Below are 21,701 nucleotides of genomic sequence, written 5' to 3'. Positions count from 1 at the left end.
TGGCATTAGCTAGCATCTGACCGTTAGCCACTGTAAGCACTGCAGTCAAGCTATAATAATTATTCAAATAAACATGCTTTATAGTGAGTATCTTTCACAATTAATGAAGTTTCTAAAATGTCTATATAATGCAAAAGTATAGAACTCAAAGCTAAATAATATCAAGCTAAAAATGTAGGCATAAATACAAGGAAAAAAAGCGAAAAGATATTAAAACTAATACTATAAAGGGCCTTAAAACAACAGAGGAGGGCTTCCCTGGTGGCGCAGTGGTTGAGAGTCCGCCTGCCGATGCAGGGGACACGGGTTCGTGCCCCGGTGCGGGAAGATCCCACATGCCGCGGAGCGGCTGGGCCCGTGAGCCATGGCCGCTGAGCCTGCGCGTCCAGAGCTTGTGCTCCGCAACGGGAGAGGCCACAACAATGAGAGGCCCGCGTACCACCAAAAAAAAAAAAAACAAAACCCCACAGAGGAAGAAAGGAGAAGGAAAGATAAAACTAACATTTATTAACAGTACCTTTATGTCAAGCACCCTGCCAGTCAACTATTTTACACATGGTTTTAATTCATCCTCTGATAGTCCTATGGGAAAAATGGATTCTGCCCATTTTGCAGAAGGAAAGGGGCTCAGAGAGGTTAAGCAGCTTCAGGATTCCAGAGCCAAGAAATTAAAAATCTAAGGCTCAAACATAAGTCCTTCTAACTCTAAAGACCACCCTGTGCTCTCCTCCCTTCATCATCTGGTCCCTAAGAACAGTAACAGATAAATGGGTCTAGCTCTGAGTCATAAAATGGCAAGTTCCCTTGAGGCAGATAATATATTTAGCAGGGCAGCTTAACATCATTATTATAAATACTGCCTTTTAGCTTGCTGTTAATTCCTATGGCCAGTAGAGAGCCTGGCTTCTCTGCTAGAGCACAGGGAAATGCAGATGAGGAGATAATTTAACATGGAAGCAAGGAAGCTCTTTACTTTTCCGTCCTCTGCATAGGCTTGCACTGGCTGACTCTTAAGAGAAACAGGTGAGGGAAGTAATATACCAATACTCTCATGCATCCAACCCCAGAGATAGGAGGTATTTAAAGGAGACATTACTGGTGATCTTCCAAATCCTGCAGCTTTCTACCACAACCACAGTGTAGTAGAAAAGAGAAAACAATAAAGTTCTTTCTCTGGGCTCCATCAAAACCATTATTATCCATTAACTTCTATTGTTCTCATACCCTGTGAGCAGAGAACAAAATTCTATTAGGTGGATTATAACTTTTCTAGAACCAATGGAACTTTTACTACGCAATGTGGTCAGCAACTACATATCATGACTACCTTTAATGGAGAAAATATTCTTTTGTAACAATGGTAGGGACTGACAAAAAATAAATATGCAATGAAGCTAAGAATGGAGCTTTTAAACTAAAAGTCTTAGGTACTTTTTAGGGTCGGGGGCAAGAGAGTCATCTTTATCTCACAGAACCTACTTCTCTGTCCAATTATTTGCAGTACTGGCACTATTTGCACTATTTGAAAGAGTGACCCTTGGTTTCATAGCTCCCATTGACTCAAAATCATGGAATTGTTTATTAACACTGCCAAAACCAACAATCATGGAGCCAAAACTAGCTCCCCCATGTAATTCCTCATGTCTATACATGGACAAGCTGATCGACTTGGGACTGACTGTGATAAATAAATATCTTCTGAAGATTCTTTTGGTTTGAAACAGTCCAAAACTGGCCCCTCTTTCTATTTGGGTACAAAGGTAACCTGAAGACAAGGATTTATTTCCAGCTTAAAACATTTAAATAAAAATGGTAGCTTACATAATGCCATATGTTGCTTAGAAAAATAATACATTTAATAACATTGCCTCTGTTCTTTGCTTGAAAGAACACAAACTAACTGGATATTTTATACAATTTCAGGATTTCAGAGAATTAATACACTAAGCCATAATATAATTATCAACCTTGCTAAAATTTACCATAGGAAATAATTTAATATTTTTGCTTGGGAATTATACTTTTAGTTCATCCCTTGAATAAGAATATACTGTTGTTAGTACCATTTTTTTCTTTTCCTAGCTGTAAACTATAATTTTCTTATTTGGTCATATACTACATTTATTGTTGGTCTACATTGTATAAAAGTGTATTTTCTTTGCAGAAAAACCCATGTTAGATGACATAAACATCCAAAATGGCACACAAAGATTCACCTAAAACTATACAAAATATCATAATAGATCAGATGAGTGACAGGAATCTGTCATTCTCAATGTCACCAGAGTATGTCCTATGAAAAAGCAGGATTTCCCTCTAGATGTCAGTCTCCTGAGGTGAGCCATTAACCCAAAACATTTCTAACATATAACCTCTCTTAATCTTACCCTAGTTATGCACAAAATCCCTACCCATCATCTCATGTCAACCTGCGAAGCAGATACTGCAACGATAGAAACATGATGTGTGTGTATCTTGTGTATGTGTGCACACATGTGCATGTGTTTATTCTTGAGGATTGGTTTTGGCTGGAAGCACGGAGATTTACATTGACAAGGTGAATTCAAATTAATTCAACAATTATTTAATGCATACTTTTTTGAAATTAATTGATATAAAAATTATACACACACACACACACACACACACACACATACAGGTTCCCTTTTTCAACTCAAGGACAACAGTGAGGAATATAGTATCATCCCTGGGTAAGCTTCTAAATGTTCTTTGGCACAAATCCACTGTTAAAATCTCTTTAAGAAATTCTTCTATTTATTTTTTAGCAACACCTTCCTTCAACTATTCTAAGTGGCCCTTTGATGGGGAAAGAGTGAAGGGTGAGGAGAATAACATTTTTTTTTTTTTCATTTTAAGCAAGGGAGATGGTTGGAAGCAGTTGGGTAGGCTCCATATTAAACTTTTTTGTGTCTAGCTACATCTTATCATGAGATTATAAAAAGGTCAAAATTTCTCCCTATTTTATTTGTACAAAACTATTCCATTCACATTTTAACAGTAGTTCTTTTGTTAAATATACCTAATGAGAGAATGTGCACCCTACCATCATCTCTTTGATCTTTGCCTTCCTTTTTTTTTTTCCCTTTGGTCACACCGTGCGGCTTGTGGGATCTTAGCTCCCCAACCAGGGACTGAACCTGGGCCCTCAGCAGTGAAAGCATGGAGTCCTAACCACTAGACTGCCAGGGAATTCCCTTTGCATCCCTCTTCTGAAGAATCCAGTGTTTCAGCCTATTCACACTCAAATATCCCTGTTACATCATTTTTTTTAATGTTTCATCAACAGATTATTCAAGATATAGATGTACTATGACTATATATTAGTATAGAACAATGTTCCTATTTTACTTTTAATCTCTAGCCTAAAACTATCCAATAATTTCTTGGCCTTTTCTGATAGGAAAAGGCATTGATTATATTGACTTTCATAAAAACTACTCCTATTAGAGTTTATTTCTATTTAAGCCTGTGCTGTCAACTTCAGGATTTTGTTTTGGGTTTGGTGGAAAGAGAGTTGTAGTTATTTGGGTTAAAAAGTAAAACAAATTAAAATTTCAAATAACTGACTAAAGAGGTATCATGATCCCTGATTTCAAACTATACTACAAAGCCACAGTAATCAAAACATGGTATTGGTACAAAAACAGACACACTGTTCAGTGGAACATAATAGAGAGTCCAGGAATAAACCCACACATACATGGACAACTAATTTACAACAAAGAGGCCAAGAATATACAGTGGGGAAAGGAGAATCTTTTCAATAAATGGTGTTGAGAAAACTGGGCAGCCACATGCAAAAAAATGAAACTAGACCACTATCTTATACCATACACAAAAATTAACTCAAAATGGATTAAAGACTTGAAACTATAAAATTTCTGTAAGAAAACATAGGAGGTAACCTCCTTGACATTGGTCTTAGCCATGTTTTTTAGATCTGACTCCAAAGGTAAGAGAAACAAAAGCAAAAATAAATGTGCCACATGAAACTAAAAAGCTTCTGCACAGTGAAGGAAACCATCAACAAAATGAAAAGGCAATGGGAGAAGATATTTGCAAATCATATACCCAATAAGGGGTTAATATCCAAGATATATAAAGAACTCACACAACTCAACAACAAAAAAACAAACAGCTGAAAAACTGGACAGAAGATCTGAATAGATATTTTTCTAAAGACGACATACAGATGGCCAACAGGCACATGAAAAGATGTTCAACATCACTAATCATCAGGAAAATGCAAATCAAAACTTCAATGAGATATCAGCTCACATTTGTTAGAATGGCTATTATCAAAACAACCAGAAATAATAAGTATTGGAGAAAATGTGCAGAAAAGGGAACCCTCATATGCTGTTGGTGACAATGTAAACTGGTACAGCCACTATGGAAAACAGTATGGAGAGTTCTCAAAAAATTAAAAGTAGAACTGCCATATGATCCAGCTGTTCTAGTTCTGCATATTTATTTGGAGAAACAGGAAGACACAGATTTGAAAGTATATGCACCCCTATGATCACTGAAGCATAATTAACAATAGCCAAGATATGAGAACAACCTAAGGGTCCATCAATGGATGAATAGATAAAGAAAATGTAGCACATGTATACAACAGAATGCTATACAGCTATAAAAAAGAAAGAAATTTTGCCATTTGTGACAACATGGATGGACCTTGAGAGTATTATGCTAAGTGAAATAAGTCAGATGGCGAAAGACAAATACTGTATATTGCATTTGTATGTGGAATCAAACAAAATAAAGACAAACTCAAAGATACAGAGAATAGATTGGTGGTTACCAGAGGGGTAGGAGTCGGGGGAAGGGTGAAGTGGGTTAAGGGGATGGTAACTAGACTTATGGTGGTGGTCACTGTAGTGTATAAAATATTGATTTATAATGTTATACATCTGAAATTTATATAAATGTTATATACCAATTTTTACTCAATAAAAAATGGCTAAGATTCTTCACAAATTGATTTATAAAAATAGAAAAGAAATATTCAAGCTAGGAAGTTGGTTTAAACAAGTAAGCCTCCAACTAAAATTGAATTCTAAAATATACTTCAGAAAGCAAAATTATAACAATTTTTTGAAATTTTTTTATACTTACGGGCAAATGAGTAAACACTTGAAAGATGCTTCTCAAAAAATTAATAAGGTCCATTAAGTAACCACTAGCTCTTCCATCTGGCTCAGACATTGTCCAGTCATAATCAGCAAGCTGAACAAATTCATCAATTTTCTGATTAAGTTTGGTATATATTTCTCCTTCTGCTGCATGTCGGGCATCCTGACAGGAGACAACATAAAAAGTAAGAAACAGTTATAGAAGCAGTTAATAAAACAAGTTTTCTTAAAATTCTAAATTTTGTTTTTATTTTTCTTTGGTCTAACATTTTAAATATTTATTCAAAGTCCAAGAAAACTGTTGGATTTTTGGCTGGAAGTACTCTATTTATTTGAGTAGATATCACTTTCTTTCCAACCTTACTATCAACTTTTTTGTCTTTATCTGGTAGTAGAACTTATTAGTTATCAATTCTGAATTGTTCTCACAGCTCTAAGAAATGGAAAACGGAAGTTGTCAAGAATGCAGAAGACCACTCCCATCTGTTGACTCACTGAGGGAAATTAAGTTGGACCATCACAGAAGCAATGAAACTTACTGGTGTTTTGAGTCAAATAGCCCCCCACCCCCACCGCTGCCTGCAAAATAGTTAACTTCTCAAAGGAGGAGAAAAGAAACAAAGGGAGTGATGCAAAAATAGCAGAGTAAGGATATACAAACATTTTCTGATCCATAAAAGCATCAAGAAAACTAGCAAAAGTTGTCAAAAATCAATTTTTCTAGAAGTCTGGAAATTAATTCAAAACTTGTAGCAATTCAAGCAGCATTATTCATGAAAAATTTCTGAATCTTGGTAAGGAAACAAGCTTTGTGATGTTTTGATGTGCCCCATTTCCACTCTCCTTGCCCGGGTCCAGCTCCACAGTATCCTTGAAAATCAACATCCCACAACTGTGGTGCAAACCAGCAGCCTGTCAGTGAACAAAGTGGGGCAGAATGGACTGGAGCTCCTTCAAAGCCACATTCCCAGAAAATTATCATTATTTGACCTATCTGGTGGTTCCCTGGACGACATCACTTGCAGAGATGTCTTTATATGACCTAAACTGGTGATTGTCCAGAGCAGAAAGCCTTTTCTTGGGGGCATTTGTTAAAAACAATTATAGGCAATTGTTTAACATTACAGATACCTCAGGTGGTAGATAATAGCTAGGGTATACAATAAGCTAACCAAAAAGCTTAAAAGGAAAAACTGGGGAATGAGATGTCCATAGACGGCTTTGAAAAGCTCTGACATATTCCTGGGAACCTAGAAGACTATGTACATGCGTAGGGCTGTTCACCTGCTCAGGAAAGACCTGAGAAAGCTCTAAGCTCTCATTTACAGCTGACCCCGAAGCTCTGTGCAAGCAGGAAGTGATGGCTAATGCAGAGTTATCAAATGCCTGATTGCTGAAGGCATGCCCCAATACACACAGAGAGCTCCTTAGCAAAGACTGGGAGACTGATTGGTTCCAGGTTTTTAAGGAAATCTATGTCCAATCATTAGCTGGCCACTAAGCTAACCAAGCAGAGACTTAAGTGGCCACACACAACAAAAAATACAGACTTTACAGAATTAATTCAGAGAAGTCATGAAACAACCAGCCAACCACCAAGAAGAAACAACAAACTTTGAGGAGAGAAGAGAATCTGGCTTCCAGAATTGCCACATTACATTATTTAATTATTTAAAAAATATTATTGGAGTATAGTTGATTTACAACGTTGTGTTAGTTTCAGGTGTACAGCAAAGTGAATCAGTTATACATATACATATATTCACTCTTTTTTAAGATTCTTTTCCCATATAGGCTATTACAGAGTATTAAGTAGAGTCTCCTGTGCTATACAGTAGGTTCTTATTAGTTATCTATTTTACTATTAGTAGTGTGTATATCTCAATCCCAATCTCCCAATTTATCGCTGCCCCCCCTTATCCCCTGGTAATCATATGTTTGTCTTCTACATCTGTGACTCTACTTCTGTTTTGCAAATAAGTTCATTTGTACCTTTTTTTTAGATTCCACATATAAGCGAAATCATATATTTGTCTTTCTCTGTCTGACTTACTTCACTTAGTCTGTCAATCTCTAGGTCCATCCATGTTACATTATTTTAAATGTCCAGTTTTCAACAAAATTTACAAGTTACACAAAGAAACAAGAAACTATGAGACACTGGTCTATAAGACAAAGGTTTAAAATCAGCTATTTAAAATAACCAAAGAACTAAAGGAAAATATGAGAACAATACCTCACAAAATTGACTATAAATTAAGAGACAGAAATTACTTTTAAAAAAGAAGAACCTAATAAAATTTCTGCAGTTGAAAAATACAATAAATGAAATGAAAAAGTCATTACAGGGGTTCAACAGCAAATCTGAGTAGGCAGAAGACAAAGAAGATTAGATCAACAATATCAACCAACTAGACCTAACAGACATCTACTGAACATTCAACTCAACATTAGCAGACCATGCATTATTCTCAAGTGAACGTAGGACACTATCCAGAACAGAGCATACGTTAGGTCATAAAACAAACCTTTAAAGTACTGAAATCATACAAAGTATGCTCTCTGACCACAACGGAATGGAATTAGAAATTAATAATAGAAGGCGCTGGAAAATTCACAAATACATGGAAGTTAAACAAGAGACTCCAATAAATAACTAATGGGTCAAAGAAGAAATCATGATCAAAATCAAAAACTACTTTGAGGGACTTCCCTGGTGGTCCAGTGGTTAAGACTCAGCGCTTCCACCGCAGTGGGCGCAGATTTGATGTGGTCGGGGAAGTTCCACATGCCGCACAGTGAGGCCAAGAAAACAAACAAACAAAAAACAAAAAACATTGCGATAAACAAAAATAAAAGCACACTATCAAAACGTACAGGATACAATGAAAGAGGTGCTTAGAGAGAAATTTATAGCTATACATGCCTATATTATAAATGAAGAAAGATCTCACATCAATAACCTAAACTTCCAACTTAAGAAGCCAGAAGAAGAAATAAGAGTTGTGGGTTCTCACTTAGACAGCGGGACTCCGACAGAACAGCATGAGGGATGTTGGGGGACTGAAGATTAGGCATTGTGTCTTTTGGAACCAAGGCAAAAGATCTTCACGCCTATGCTTCTCTTTTAAAGGATCACACAGACTTGGACAAAAAGCATTTTGAAAGTTAAAACTAGAACAATCTCTGCCTTTCTCTCAGTTTTTTTTTAGACTGTAAAAGGCCCTGGAATTCCTTTTATCACCTTAAGGAGGGTGGACAACTTGCCACTCTGGCTAGTAGAGCTGAGAGCGAGATTTAATTTGATGGTGGCTGGGGGCAGTGGTGGTGGTGGTTTGTGATATTTCTGGCAAAACTAATACTTATTGGGAATTCCCTGGCAGTCAAGTGGTTGGGACTCTGAGCTTTCACTGCCGAGGGCACAAGTTCAATCCCTGGTCGGGGAACTAAGATCCCGCAAGCCACACATCACAGCCAAAAAGAAAAAAACAACAACTAATATTTATTTAGATTCATATCTTGACTAAGAAGAGACCTAAGTATCACTCACCATTATCAGTCCCACAATATATTTGCATACAACTTAACCTAATATATCATTTATATCATGTCTATGAATAACAGCAGTACAAAGACACAGATATCTCCCACCCTCAAGGATCTCACAATCCAGGAAGAGATACAATATTACAAAACATGATTAGTGCTACATTAGAGGTTTAAAACAAAGCATGCTGAGTAAACAAAGGAGGAAATAATTACTTCTTATTTGATAAAACGCGTTATAGAAGGGATGTCATTTGAGTTGTAACTTTTAATAATATAATCAGGAACTCTTACATTGGTATCTTGGTTTGTGTGCCTTAAGAAATTTTCAAAAAAAGAACAGTGTAAGAGAAGGCAAACATGGACAATCAAAACGTACCATTTTCTCATTTCAATGTTTTTTTGGCTCCCTCTCTAATTTTCACAATGTCTAACCACTTACTACTCACGTTGGGTTGAAGAAAACTAACTACTGGTAGGCATCTTTCCATTTACATGCTTGCCTACACAGTAGGATTGAAACAGGAATTCCAAGAAAGATTTTTCTGTTCTTCCTACTCAGAGGTCTAACACAAATTTGACACGATAAAAAAAACTTTCAACAGTGTCTCTTCTCAACTATAAAGGAAAACAAACATTGTTTTAAATAAACAGGAATTTAAGATAAGGTAATGTTATTAACTGAAATTTTAATAATTATTAAATATGACAGTAGCTAAATGAGTTCTGACTCAAAATAAAATTAACTACAGCAACTTAAGCTCTGTTAAAATTTCTAATGCAATGCAACTCTACTCAGAAAAATCTTAAGATTGAGGAGTTTAACATTAGAGTTTATCAATAACACTGTATCAGCCACTATAAATTTGATACTCTTAGGTAATGTAGGTACAAAACACCCACTAAAATGTAAGCTCCATTAAGGCAGAAAGTTTGCATCTGTTTCTGTTCACCGATTAATCCTCAGCACCTAGAACAGTGCTTGCAACAGAGTAGACAGTTGATGAGTACTCGTTAAAAAAATTTTTTTAATCACTCCTGCCTCAAAGAAGTTTATAACCTAGTTGGGATAGAAAAGTACCTCAAATGAAATAATCACAGGATGAATAAATATTAACAAATTAGTAATGACTACATGTGTAGTAAAAGTGTAGTGAAAAAGGAGAGATCATGCGGGCTGGAAAGGTTTATGTCACTTGCTGTTCCAGTTACTATTGCTGAGTAACAAACTACCCCCCAAATCTTAGTAACTTAACATAACAAGCATTTTATTATGCTCACAGATTCCATGGGTTAGGAATGCAGACAAGGAACAGTAAGGATGACTTCATTCCACTCTATCCAGGACCTCAACTGGGATGACTTGAAGGCTGAGAATGAGACTCAACAGCGGGGGATTAGAATCACCTGGAGGTTTCTTCACTCACATGTCTGGATAGGCAGACTCCCCATATGGCTTGGCTTCCCCACAGCATGGTGGCTACAGGGTACCTGGACTTTTTACATGGCAGCTCAGGCCTCCAAGCATGTGTGTTCCATGCATTAAGGTGGAAACATTGCCTTTTATGTCCTAGCCTCAGAGTCTCACAACATTGTTTTCCCTGTCATCTACTGGTTAAAGCAGTCACAAGCCTGCCCAGATTCCAGGGGAGGGGACATAGATCTCCACTTCTTAAGGACAGAAGTGTCAAGAAATCTGTAGTCATTAAAAGAAATCACCATCTTGCTAATAATGAATAATGGAAAAATTATCTATAAAAAATACGGGCCAGGGGTTTGAGAAAATAAGAAGAGGTTCGATGGCCACTATTTCACTTATCTTTACATCTTGAGCAAATTACTTAACTTTTGTAAATCCTAGTTTTTCATCTATGAAAAGAGCATCATCATCACTTAGAGAGCTGTTCTGAGCATTACACAAGTTTCTACCATTAATGTAAAATACCTAACAGTACTTGGTACCTAGTAGGTGCTCAAAAAAAGTTAGTTTCCTTGCACCTACTAGTGTTGGGTACTTAGTAATGCTCAATAAATGTTTACAGTTCTTAAATGAACTGTATTGAGACAATTAGTATAATCTCAAGCCTTTCAAATTGCCCAATTAGCTTAACTTAATTGTAGTTATTTGCATGTAAGGGAGAAAAAAATTGGGTATTAAACATTCACAGAATAATTTTTTAAAACATGAAACAGTGGTGAGATGGAAAGGGGGTCATATTTAATGTGCAGCAATTAGTCATGGCAATAATATGTATCTCTCTTTAGCCTGCTGAACAGCATTAGGGGCAGGTACCCAAGATGGCAAATGCTTATGGCCTACAGAACTAAACCGTTACACACATTAATGATACCACTTATATGTCAATTTCTCAAAGCAACATAAAAGTGTTTATTATTACCACTTTGCATTTTGCCCCAGTGTTCATCATCAGCCCCGTTTCATGTCTCACTACCTTTACTGAATCTCTGCAATTCTAGAAGGCAGCTGGATAAAGGAGGCTTAAAGCTCAGAACTGTATAAGCATCCCATAATGCTCAACCCACTTCCCTTCTATCACCAGGCAAAGAAAATTTGGAGTCTCACTGCTCCCATCTTCTACTACATTCCCTATCTGCTGCACTCAGACTGCTACATATGATTTCTCTTGCTTTTCTGGGATGCCTCTAACATAGGCAAAAAGGGAACAAGATACCTAACAAAATTTTAAAAACCAGTATCAAGGGACCCCTTTCCTCCAAACTCAGAGCTAAACAACTTGGTGAAATTCTAGATTTTTTTTTTAAATGGCTATTCTTTTAAAATCCTAATTTAAATCTACCTTTAAAATCAATGGTATACTTAATTTCCCTTTTTACTCTACAGAATTTCATTAAAATAAAGAAGATGTTATTTCGCATTTTCCTAGATTTTTTAAAAAGCAATATGGGACAATTAAAATATTAACCAAAATTTGAGATGGAGAGAGGGTCCAAAAATCTAGAAAATTTGAAGTCATGAAAGAAAACAAATGCTGTATTTATCTGAAGGAAGAAAAATTATAAAAGTGATGATGATGAAACTATTCACATTATAGTCAAATAAAGTCATTATATGCTTTCTGGATAAAGTGATTCAAAACCCACTAATTTTCTAAAAAAAGAACTAAGCAAAAATAAACGGAAAAAACTCAAAATTTATTTATTACGTTTTGCTGTTACTATTTAGAAATTTGCTGATTGATCTACTTTTCTGAGGTGACATCAAGAACAGGTTCCACTTTTCCCATATACTATCCAGATTAAGATAAATTTAAATGAAGTTTGGGAGAGGAGTGTTTTTTATTTTTAGAAGCTTATTAGTACTTTCAACAGGCTATAATAACAAAGAAATCTAAGGCAGTCAGTGGCTGTGCTGTGTGAAAGAAAAATTTCGGACAGCAGTTCTAGGCAGAAACGTGTTTCTTTTCTTTTTTTTTTGGCTGCATTGGGTCTTCGTTGCTCTGTGCAGGCTTTCTCTAGTTGTGGTGAGCGGGGGCTACTCTAGTTGCGGTGCACAGGCTTCAGTAGCCACTTCATTGCAGTGGCTTCTCTTGTTGCATAGTACGGGCTCTAGCCTCGCGGGCTTCAGTAGTTGTGGCATGCGGGCCCTAAAGAGCATGGGCTTCAGTAGTTGTGGCGCATGGGGTTAGTTGCATGTGCAATCTTCCCTGACCAGGGATCAAACCTGTGTCCTCTGCATTGGCAGGCAGACTCTTAACCACTGCGCCACCAGGGAAGTCCAGAAACATGTTTTAAAGTTAACACCTGAAAGGACTTTGCTAAGGACTAAGGATTCCGCTTATTTTATAAACCAGACAAATATAATCATTACAAATCAGGTGCATGACCTGACTCACTACATTTTATTTTTAAAGAAATAGGAGCAAGGAAAGAAACACAGAAAAAGATTTCATTGTAACTTTTCCTGTATTTATACACAAGGATACACTGAATTATTTGGTAAGATATTTCTAAAAGAGATCATTAATTGTTATTCAGAGGCTGTTAAGAAAATTAGTTTGGACTTCCTGGGTAGTTATACTACAGGTGAAACTGAAATACTCTTCAATCCTTATGACCTGACCAGAAAGTCAAGAACATATCAACTAACTCCTAAATTAAATTTTAAGATTCAGCTTATAAACAAAGCAATTAAATTCCTCCTTTGCTTGTTAAAGAAACAGTGCCCTCTGGAGACAGAAATGTACGCCACATAACTTGAGAACTATTTTTTATTTCAATGTACAAGAAGTAAGTGATACCATGCTATCAGTGGTTCTTTTTTTTTCTTTTTTTTCCGGTATGCGGGCCTCTCACTGTTGTGGCCTCTCCCGTTGCGGAGCACAGGCTCCGGATGCACAGGCTCAGTGGCCATGGCTCACGGGCCCAGCCGCTCCGTGGCATGTGGGATCCTCCCGGACCGGACCCACGTCCCCTGCATTGGCAGGCGGACTGTCAACCACTGCGCCACCAGGGAAGCCCTATCAGTGGTTCTTAACCACAGGTGTGCAACAGAATCACCCTAAGAACTTTTTTAAACAGACATATGCACAAACTCCATGCTAGACCTCACAGGCCAATAAGCATGTGTGTTCTGAATAAAAGATAAGTAGTAATATCACTGAGTATTTTAGTAAACATCTATGATTTACTGTCTATCATCCATTCCTCCTTCTTGGAAAAGTCCCCAGATGCATTTTGGAAAAATCACTCTGCTCCCATTCACAGCTCTATTTGGTCTGGATAGGACTGATCTAGTGCCAAGGATGGATCCTGATGAGTTTAAGTCAACTAACCATGGTCATCCTCTTACCCACAGGTAGTTCCTTAGCAGCTAGTAGAGGGACACACTCTTTTAGATGATAGTGCATGAGGATATAAGGTTTGGAACTGTGACCTCGCAGCCATTTTACTACCAGAGGAGAAAGCCTATAGCTGCTGCCCCACCATGTACAGTCTGAAGATGAGGCCAAAACTGCATAAAGTGGAGTTCAAAGATAAAAGGACTCTGGGTCCTTGGTGACATTTCCTGAGCAGTTGGCTCTGCCTTACATGGAATCTGACCTATTCTTGGACTTTCCAGTCATAGTGGCTAATAATTTCCCTCTATTGTTTAAGACGGTTCGAGTTGGGTTTTCTATCAGTTCTTGTCAATTTTCTTTTAGTTTCCTTGATTAATACAAGTGGCTTAAAACATTTTATTGAACATTCTAGATGAAGAAAGGTTACATTCAATATTACTCATTTGGAGCAAGGGGAACACTTCTATGACATTTTTCTGAGCCTTAAAAATCTAAGCAGGAGATGAAGTTGGAATTGTCAAAATGAAGGTGTCCTCCCTAGCTAATTTCTTCCTGCTCTTAATTCAAGAAGTGATGCTTTGATAACCTATGCTATTGATCTGGAAATTTCTAAATGTTAGTAGCATATAGCATCCAACTCGTTAGTCAACGTCACTAGTGATACTATAGACAGAGGGAAAAAAAGTAGATAAGACTAAACATAGAAACCTAGTAATCAGTTATGATGCGGTAAGGGATATGACAGGAGCAGTTAAAAAGAAATACATCTAAGATAACTCCAGGAAGCAAGAAAAATGGTGGTACCACCATAAAAAATCAGACAGGCAGAAAGAGGAGCCAATTTTAAAAATTACGATTTTTTATTCACATATTTTAGATATCAGTGTGACAATTAAGGAAAGCTGTTTTAGTCTTGTATTTGGCACCTAAATCAATAAAAAGAAAAATGATTTGCTTCCTTATGCTTCAACTTAATTTAATGAAATGGCTACTTATCACTAGGTTTTTCATTATACAATATTACTGTGATTCAAAAATAAAAGTTGTAGGTTTTAGGATATGCTTGGTTGCCTTATATACATGCAAATCATATATTACCTCTTGACCAATAACACTCTGGATTAAACAAAGCTCAAGATCTGCTCCACAATGAACTAAGAGGTCAAATGTAAAAAGTGAAAGAAAGTTTATATTAATTATAAGAACTGAAGTTTTCATAAAGTTCTAGAAAACTCTTTTTTTTTTTTGGCCATGCCACGGGGCATGAGGGATCTTAGTTCCACACCGGGAATCAAACCCATGCCCCCTGCAGTGGAAGTATGGAGTCTTAACCACTGGACTGCCAGGGAAGTCCCTAAAAGATATTTCTTCATAAAAGAACATAGTCAACATGTAGTATAAATCAGGGATGCATAATCTCATAGCTCTAAAGTCAACAGGTCACAAATAGTATACTAACTGTTCCATTAGAGATACAGATTACTGTAGGAGTTACAGTTAATTACACCTAAACAATTTCCATGGGGCAAGTCCAAAACTCTTCTTAAGATAACTAGAGTTAGATAATAAAAGCTGGGACTTCCCTGGTGTCCAGTGGCTAAGACTCTGTGCTCGCTATGCAGGGGGCCCGAGCTTGATCCCTGGTCAGGGAATTAGATCCTGCATGCCGCAACTAAAAAGATTCCACATGCTGTAACGAAGACTGAAGATCCCGAGTACCACAATTAAGACCCAAAGCAGCCAAATAAATAAATATATAAAAAAAAAAAAGATAATAAAAGCTAAAGTAGCACACAGAAAGCTACGGCTCAGATGAGAGAAAAAGAAGCTGAAGACAGAATTTCAGGAAACTGATACCAACTGTCGAGAAAGAATTATATTTTCCCCCAGAAGAAACATTCAAAACACATGTAAACCAAACATGATTTTTAAACAAAATATGCATGCTTATTAACACAAAATAAATAAATATGATTTTATATCCCTTCTGCTGGGTCATTGCATTTTAGGTTCAGGATCTCTGAACTTTCTGATCTTGAGCTTTCTAGCTTCTAAGAACGGGTTTATACCAGTTCTTCCCTTCCCTCATCTCTGCTGATTGCAACCCTACCCATGCTCCAAATTGATGCAATACCCAAATGCCTTCAGGGTCCAGGCAGGGAAACATAAACGAGTATGACTGGCAAGGTGACTGTGGCAGGCAGGATGACTATGGAGCATAAATCGAATCTAAAGGTGAGATTCCAAATGCTATAAAACCAAATCAAACATGTCTACAGGACCACATTTTTCTATTTGTTATACACTGTGGTTATTTCTTTGTAGTTATCTGCCCTTTTAGATTAAAAAATCCTAGTGGTTAAGAACCATTCCACAACCCTTCCTCAGCAACTAGCACAGTACAATAGAAATAGATTTTTGCTCTATAAATATGATTTAATATATCCTCCCAGTCCAAAACTATCAGTTTAGATGAAAAGTTCCAAGCAATTATTGATTTGTCCCAGAAAAATGTCCTTTGGGGGACTTCCCTGGTGGCAGTGGTTAAGAATCCGCCTGCCAATGCACAACTCCTGAAGCCGAAACTAAATAAATAAATATATTTTTTAAAATGTCCTTTGGGACACAATCAAAGCCTCACTTTAGATAGGACAAAGTTTTTTTTTTTTTTTTTTTTTGGCTGCGTTGGGTCTTCATTGCTATGCATGGGCTTTCTCTAGCTGTGGCGAGTGGGGGCTACTCTTTGTTGCGGTGAGTGGGCTTCTCATCGCGGTGGCTTCTCTTGATGAGGAGCACGGGCTCTAGGCACGCGGGCTTCAGTAGTTGCGGCATGTGGACTCTGTAGTTGTGGCACATGGCCTCAGTAGTTGTGGCTCATGGGCTCTAGAGCGCAGGCTTAGTTGTGGTGCATGGACTTAGTTGCTCCGCAGCACGTGGGATCTTCCCGGAGCAGGGATCGAACCCATGTTCCCTGCATTGGCAGGTGGATTCTTAACCACTGTGCCACCAGGGAAGTCCCAGGACAAAGTATTTCATTTCTTGCTCCTTACCAAAGTAGGTCCTAGAAAAACCTAAGTCTACCACAGAGCCACTTACTAAGCTACTCCACTTCTAACAATAGGCCAAAAAGGGCAATATATGTTTTGAACTAGAATCAGAGTCTACACTAATTAAAAATCCAGCTTCTGGATTATCTGGGACTGTTGTAAATCATTATAAATTGAATCATTTTCTAATTCTCAAATTACCTCCTTTTTCTTTTAAAAAGGCAAGTGCTACATATTTACCTTTCCAGTTTTCAGGGACTTCTGTATCTCAAAAGTTTTTAAGAATGTCTAGGGGCTTTGGAGTAGCATCTGCCACTTCTTAGGTAATCTAGGTTGTTTGTGATCAGGTTTGCACATCATCTGATATAAACAGCTTTTTAAAGTATCCTCAACCATTTCCTTCCCTATTCTGTTTCTGCTTTCCACACCTTTATAAGAGGCATTTGCTGTAAGCAACTGACTACTGATGATAAATTACAGAAAAACAGAAAGCTGAGCACATTCACGTATCAATGGGGTCCATAAATTTTGTGATCTTCTTCTTTTGCTTATAGAGCTGAAAAATACTTTTTTTTTTCTGTTAGCTTTTATATTTTTGGCAAAGTAGCATCCCCATTTTTTACTTTTCTGTATAATTAAACTAATTATTTATTCAATAAATATTTAAGCTTTGGCTTTTTGCTTTTTTCTGATCTTTTAGGACTTTATGTCATTCAAATGTATTAAATCAGCTGCAAGCATGAAACTGCTTTATGCAGCCCTCTCTAATGCGGGGAAGATAAGGAGAAGCTGGTGGTAATGAGTGACAAAAGAAATAAATGTCACATACCTTTTAAAAATGACAACCAAGTTGCATAAATAAAACACGAAGTTGTACAAAGGAACACTCCACCAGTAACACAAGACTATGTACAAAGCACATGAGTAATCAGAAGTTGAAATGTAATTAATCAGTCAAGAAATAATATTGCAAGTGTTATAGCAAAGCAGAAATAAATCAACTTTATATGTAAAATAATGTAACAGTTATAACTTAAATGAGAAATTTTTAAACTTCCTAATACCTTACTAGTTTTAAAAGTATGATTATATCAGTTTATGAATTTATATCTTTACCACTAAAAATTAAATAAATAAGAATTTTATTTTATTCATACAATAACACCTCAGTTATTCAGAGGTCACATTTGCAGTCAATAATCAAGAAGAAAGCAAAAACAAGTCTCTGAGTAGCTGAAAATAAATTGTAGTAAATTTTATAATGGAATACTACACTGAACTGAAAATAAACTACAGCCACATGCAGCAACACAAATGAAATATTCCAAAATATCACATTGAGTGAAAGAAGTGAGATACACAAAAAGATGCACTATATATGATTCCATATAAATAGTGCCCCAAACAGACAAAACTAATCAGTACTATTAAGAGTACTGAAAGGCAGAGATGATAACTGGGAAGAGGGATGAGGAAGGCTTCTACAATACTACTTATCTAATGTTTTATTTCTTGATTTCATAATTACATGGGTGAGTTCACTTTTTTCAATTTAAATATAATTTAGTTTTTAGAGCAGTTTTAGGTGCATAGCAAAATTGAGAGAAAGGTACAGTGATTTCCCATATACCTCCTGACCCCACACTGCCACTGTCAAATGCCCCCCAGTGAGGTATATTTGTTACCATAAATGAACCCACATTGAAATATCATTATTATTCAAAGGCCATCGTTTAAATTAAGGTTCACTCTTGGTGCTGTATATTCTATGGGCTTGGACAAATGTATCAAGACATATATCGACCATTACAGTATCATACAGAGTGTCTAAATTATGTGCATGTTTTAGTGTTTCGTGGAAGACAGACTTGTGAGCAATGAAATTGGATATTTAGCTGAGGAGATTTCTAAGCAAAGTATTGAAAGAGCAGCTTGGTTCATACTGACTGCTTATAGTAAAATGAGAAAAGAGAGAAATGAATTGAATAAAAAATTGTTAAGCAAAAAGGAATTAGAACTTAAAGATGTGGAAAATTCTCAACTTGTCCATATTGCAAAAATTGAGAAAGCAGGTTAGCAAGAGAACTCCAATGGTAAAGCTAAACTATCACTTGGTAAAGAGATTATGGGGGACTTCCCTGGTGGTGCAGTGGTTAAGAATCCACCTGCCAATGCAGGGGACAGGGGTTCGATCTCTGGTCTGGGAAGACCCCACATGCCGCAAACCAACTAAACCCATGTGCTGCAACTACTGAGCCTGCGTTCTAGGGCCCATGAGCCACAACTACTGAGCCCGCGTGCCACAATTACTGGAGCCTGCGCGCCTAGAGCCTGTGCTCCGCAACAAGAGAAGCCACCGCAATGAGAAGCCCACGCGCCACAACGAAGAGTAGCCCCCGCTTGCGGCATCTAGAGAAAGCCCACGCACAGCAACGAAGACCCAACACAGACAAAAATAAATAAATAAATACATACATACATAAATAAGAAATTATGGGACTACATGAGCAGAAACTGCCAATTTGAAAATGAAGGGAGGCTATTGGACTTCTTAGATGTTACAGGACAGGACCACAGAGCTAATAGCAACAACAATGTGCTATTCTTCAAGACAAGTGAATAATAACCCCTAAGGTAATTCAGAGATCATCAGAGCTGCCTCCTTGGTTCAAAAAGGGGGGCCACTGCCTCAGATTCAACAGGTCAGAAGGCAGCCACCCAGAGCCTTGTGGGTGGGCTCCCTCCAGGCAGAGCTGCAGAGGCACAACCCCCACCTCAGCAAGGCTAGAAAGCAGAATACTAAACCAAAGAGGATTAGTCTTGAGCCTTATGATCTAATGAAATTCACCATACTAAGTTTTGGACTTGCTTGGGACCTGTCACCCCTTTCCTTATTTTCTCTTTCTCCCTATTGGAATGGAACTTCTATCCTATGCCTGTCCCACAGTTATATCTTAGAAGCACATGACTTGTCTGGTTTCACAGGTTCGCAACTGGAGAGGAATTTTGCCTTAGAATGAATCATATCTGGAGTTTTACCCATATATGATTTAAATGACATTTAGATAAGATTTTGGACATAAGAACTTACAGTTAATGCTGGAACAAGTTAAGACTTTGGGGGCTCTTGGGATGAAATGAGTGTATTTTGGATGCAAGGACATGAATTTTGGGGATCAGGGCAGAATGTTATGGACTGAATTATGTGCCTCCAAAATTCATATGTTGAAGCCCTAACCCCCAGTGTGATGGTATTTGGAGATGGGGACTTTGGATAATTAGGTTTAGAGAAGGTCATGAGGAACGGGCCCCTCGTGATGGGATCAGCACCCTTATAAGAAAAGGAGGAGCCATCAGAGCTCTTTTGCTGTCTACCATATATGAGGACACAGTGATAAGGTGGCCATCCGTAAGCCAGTACCTACCATGCTGGTACCTTAATCTCTGACTTCCAGCCTCTAGAACTGTGAGAAAATAAATTTTTCTTGTTTAAGCCACATAGTCTATGGCTTTTTGTTTGTTTGTTTTTTATGGCAGCTTGAGCCACTTAATGCACTGATAAATAGGAAAGCTATTAACTTTCATACTTTAACCTTGTGCCTTGAAACTTTGTTATAGTTGCTAATTAGTTTCAGAAGGTTTTTTAAAAAATCCTTTCAGAGTTTCTACATAAACAGTCATATCATTTGCAAAGAAAAATGGTTTTACTTCTCCCTTCCCAATCGGTATATCTTTTATTTCTTTTTCTTACCACATTAGCTAGAACTTCCTGTATGATGTTGAAAAGGAGTGGTGAAAGGGAACATTCTTGCCTAGTTCCTAACGTTAGTGGGAAAGCTTCAAGTTTCTCACCATTAAGTATGATGCTAACTGTAGGTTTTTTGTAGATATTCTTTATCAAGTTGAGGAAGTTCTCCTCTATTACAAGTTTACTGATAGTTTTTATCAAGAATGGGGGTTGAATTTTATCAAATGCTTTTTCTGTATTTATTGATACAACCATGTGATTTTTCTTCTTTAGCTTGCTGATGTGATGGAATACATTAACTGATTTTTGAATGATGAACAAGCTTCGCATAGTAGGATAAATCCCACTTGGTTATGATGTAGAATTCCTTTTATAAATTGTTAGATTCAATCTGATAATATTTTGCTAAGGATTTTTGCATCTATGTTCATGTCGGATATTGGTCTGTAGTTTTCTTTTCTTATAATGTCTTTGTTTGGTTTTGGTGTTAGGGTAATACTGGCCTCAGAGAATGAATTGAGAAGTATTCTCTCTGCTTCTATACGAAAGATATTGTAGATAATTGGTGTAATTTCTTCCTTAAATATTTGGTAGAATTCATCAGTAAACCCATCTGGGCCTGGTGCTTTGTTTCAGAAGGTTATTAATTATTGATTCCATTTCTTTAATTGATACAGGCCTATTCAGGTTGTCTATTTCTTCTTGTGTGAGTTTTGGCAGATTGTGTCTTTCAAGGAGTTTGTTCATTTCATCTAGTTTGTCAAATTTGTGAGCACAGAGTTGTTCATAATATTCGTTTTTATGCTTTTCTTTCTTGACCCACGTGTTATTTAGAAGTATGTTGTTTAATCTCCAAGTATTTGGAATTTTCCAGTTATCCTTCTGTTATTGATATCTTGTTTAACTCCATTGTGCTCTTACAGCAGACCCTGTATGATTTCTATTCTTTAAAATGTGTTAAGGTGTGTTTCATGCCCCAAAATGTGGTTTATCTTGGTGAAGGTTACATGTGAGCTTGAGAAGAATGCATGTTCTGCTGTTGCTGGATAAGTAGTCTATAAATGTTGATCATATCCAGTTGATTGATGGTGTTGTTGAGTTCAACTATGTTCTTACCGATCTTCTGTCTGCTGGATCTGACCATTTCTGGTAAGAGTCGTGTTGAAGTCTCTAACTGTAACAGTGGATCCATCCATTTCTGCTTGAAATTCTATCAGTTTTGGCTTCACATATTTTGACCATCCATTGTCAGGCACATGCACATTAAGAATTGTTATGTCATCTTGGAGAAGTGACCCCTTTGTCATTATGTAATGGCCCACTTTATCCCTGATAATAACTTTCTTTGCTCTGAAGTTTGCTCTGTTTGAAATTAATATAG

General features: G+C 37.1%; 1 protein-coding gene across 7 annotated transcripts in view; it reads right to left on the bottom strand.

Moving 5' to 3' along the window:
• The window catches only part of EXOC6 (exocyst complex component 6), a 193,197-nt gene that overhangs the window by 70,983 nt on the left and 100,513 nt on the right, over window positions 1–21,701 (bottom strand). For all 7 annotated transcript variants that reach the window (XM_089897936.1, XM_089897932.1, XM_022569330.3 and 4 more), the window contains exon 18: window positions 5,143–5,322. In XM_089897936.1, the coding sequence (XP_089754062.1) occupies window positions 5,143–5,322 (180 nt within the window). The remainder of the gene's footprint in view (window positions 1–5,142; window positions 5,323–21,701) is intronic.

The sequence above is a fragment of the Delphinapterus leucas genome, chromosome 16 (assembly GCF_059928025.1).
Source record: "Delphinapterus leucas isolate spDelLeu-1000000601 "Yukka" chromosome 16, BTC_Dleu_Yukka2, whole genome shotgun sequence".
Classification (NCBI taxonomy): Eukaryota; Metazoa; Chordata; class Mammalia; order Artiodactyla; family Monodontidae; genus Delphinapterus; species Delphinapterus leucas.
The sequence above is the reverse complement of the archived record's forward strand: the minus strand, read 5'-3'. Positions and strand labels throughout refer to the sequence as shown.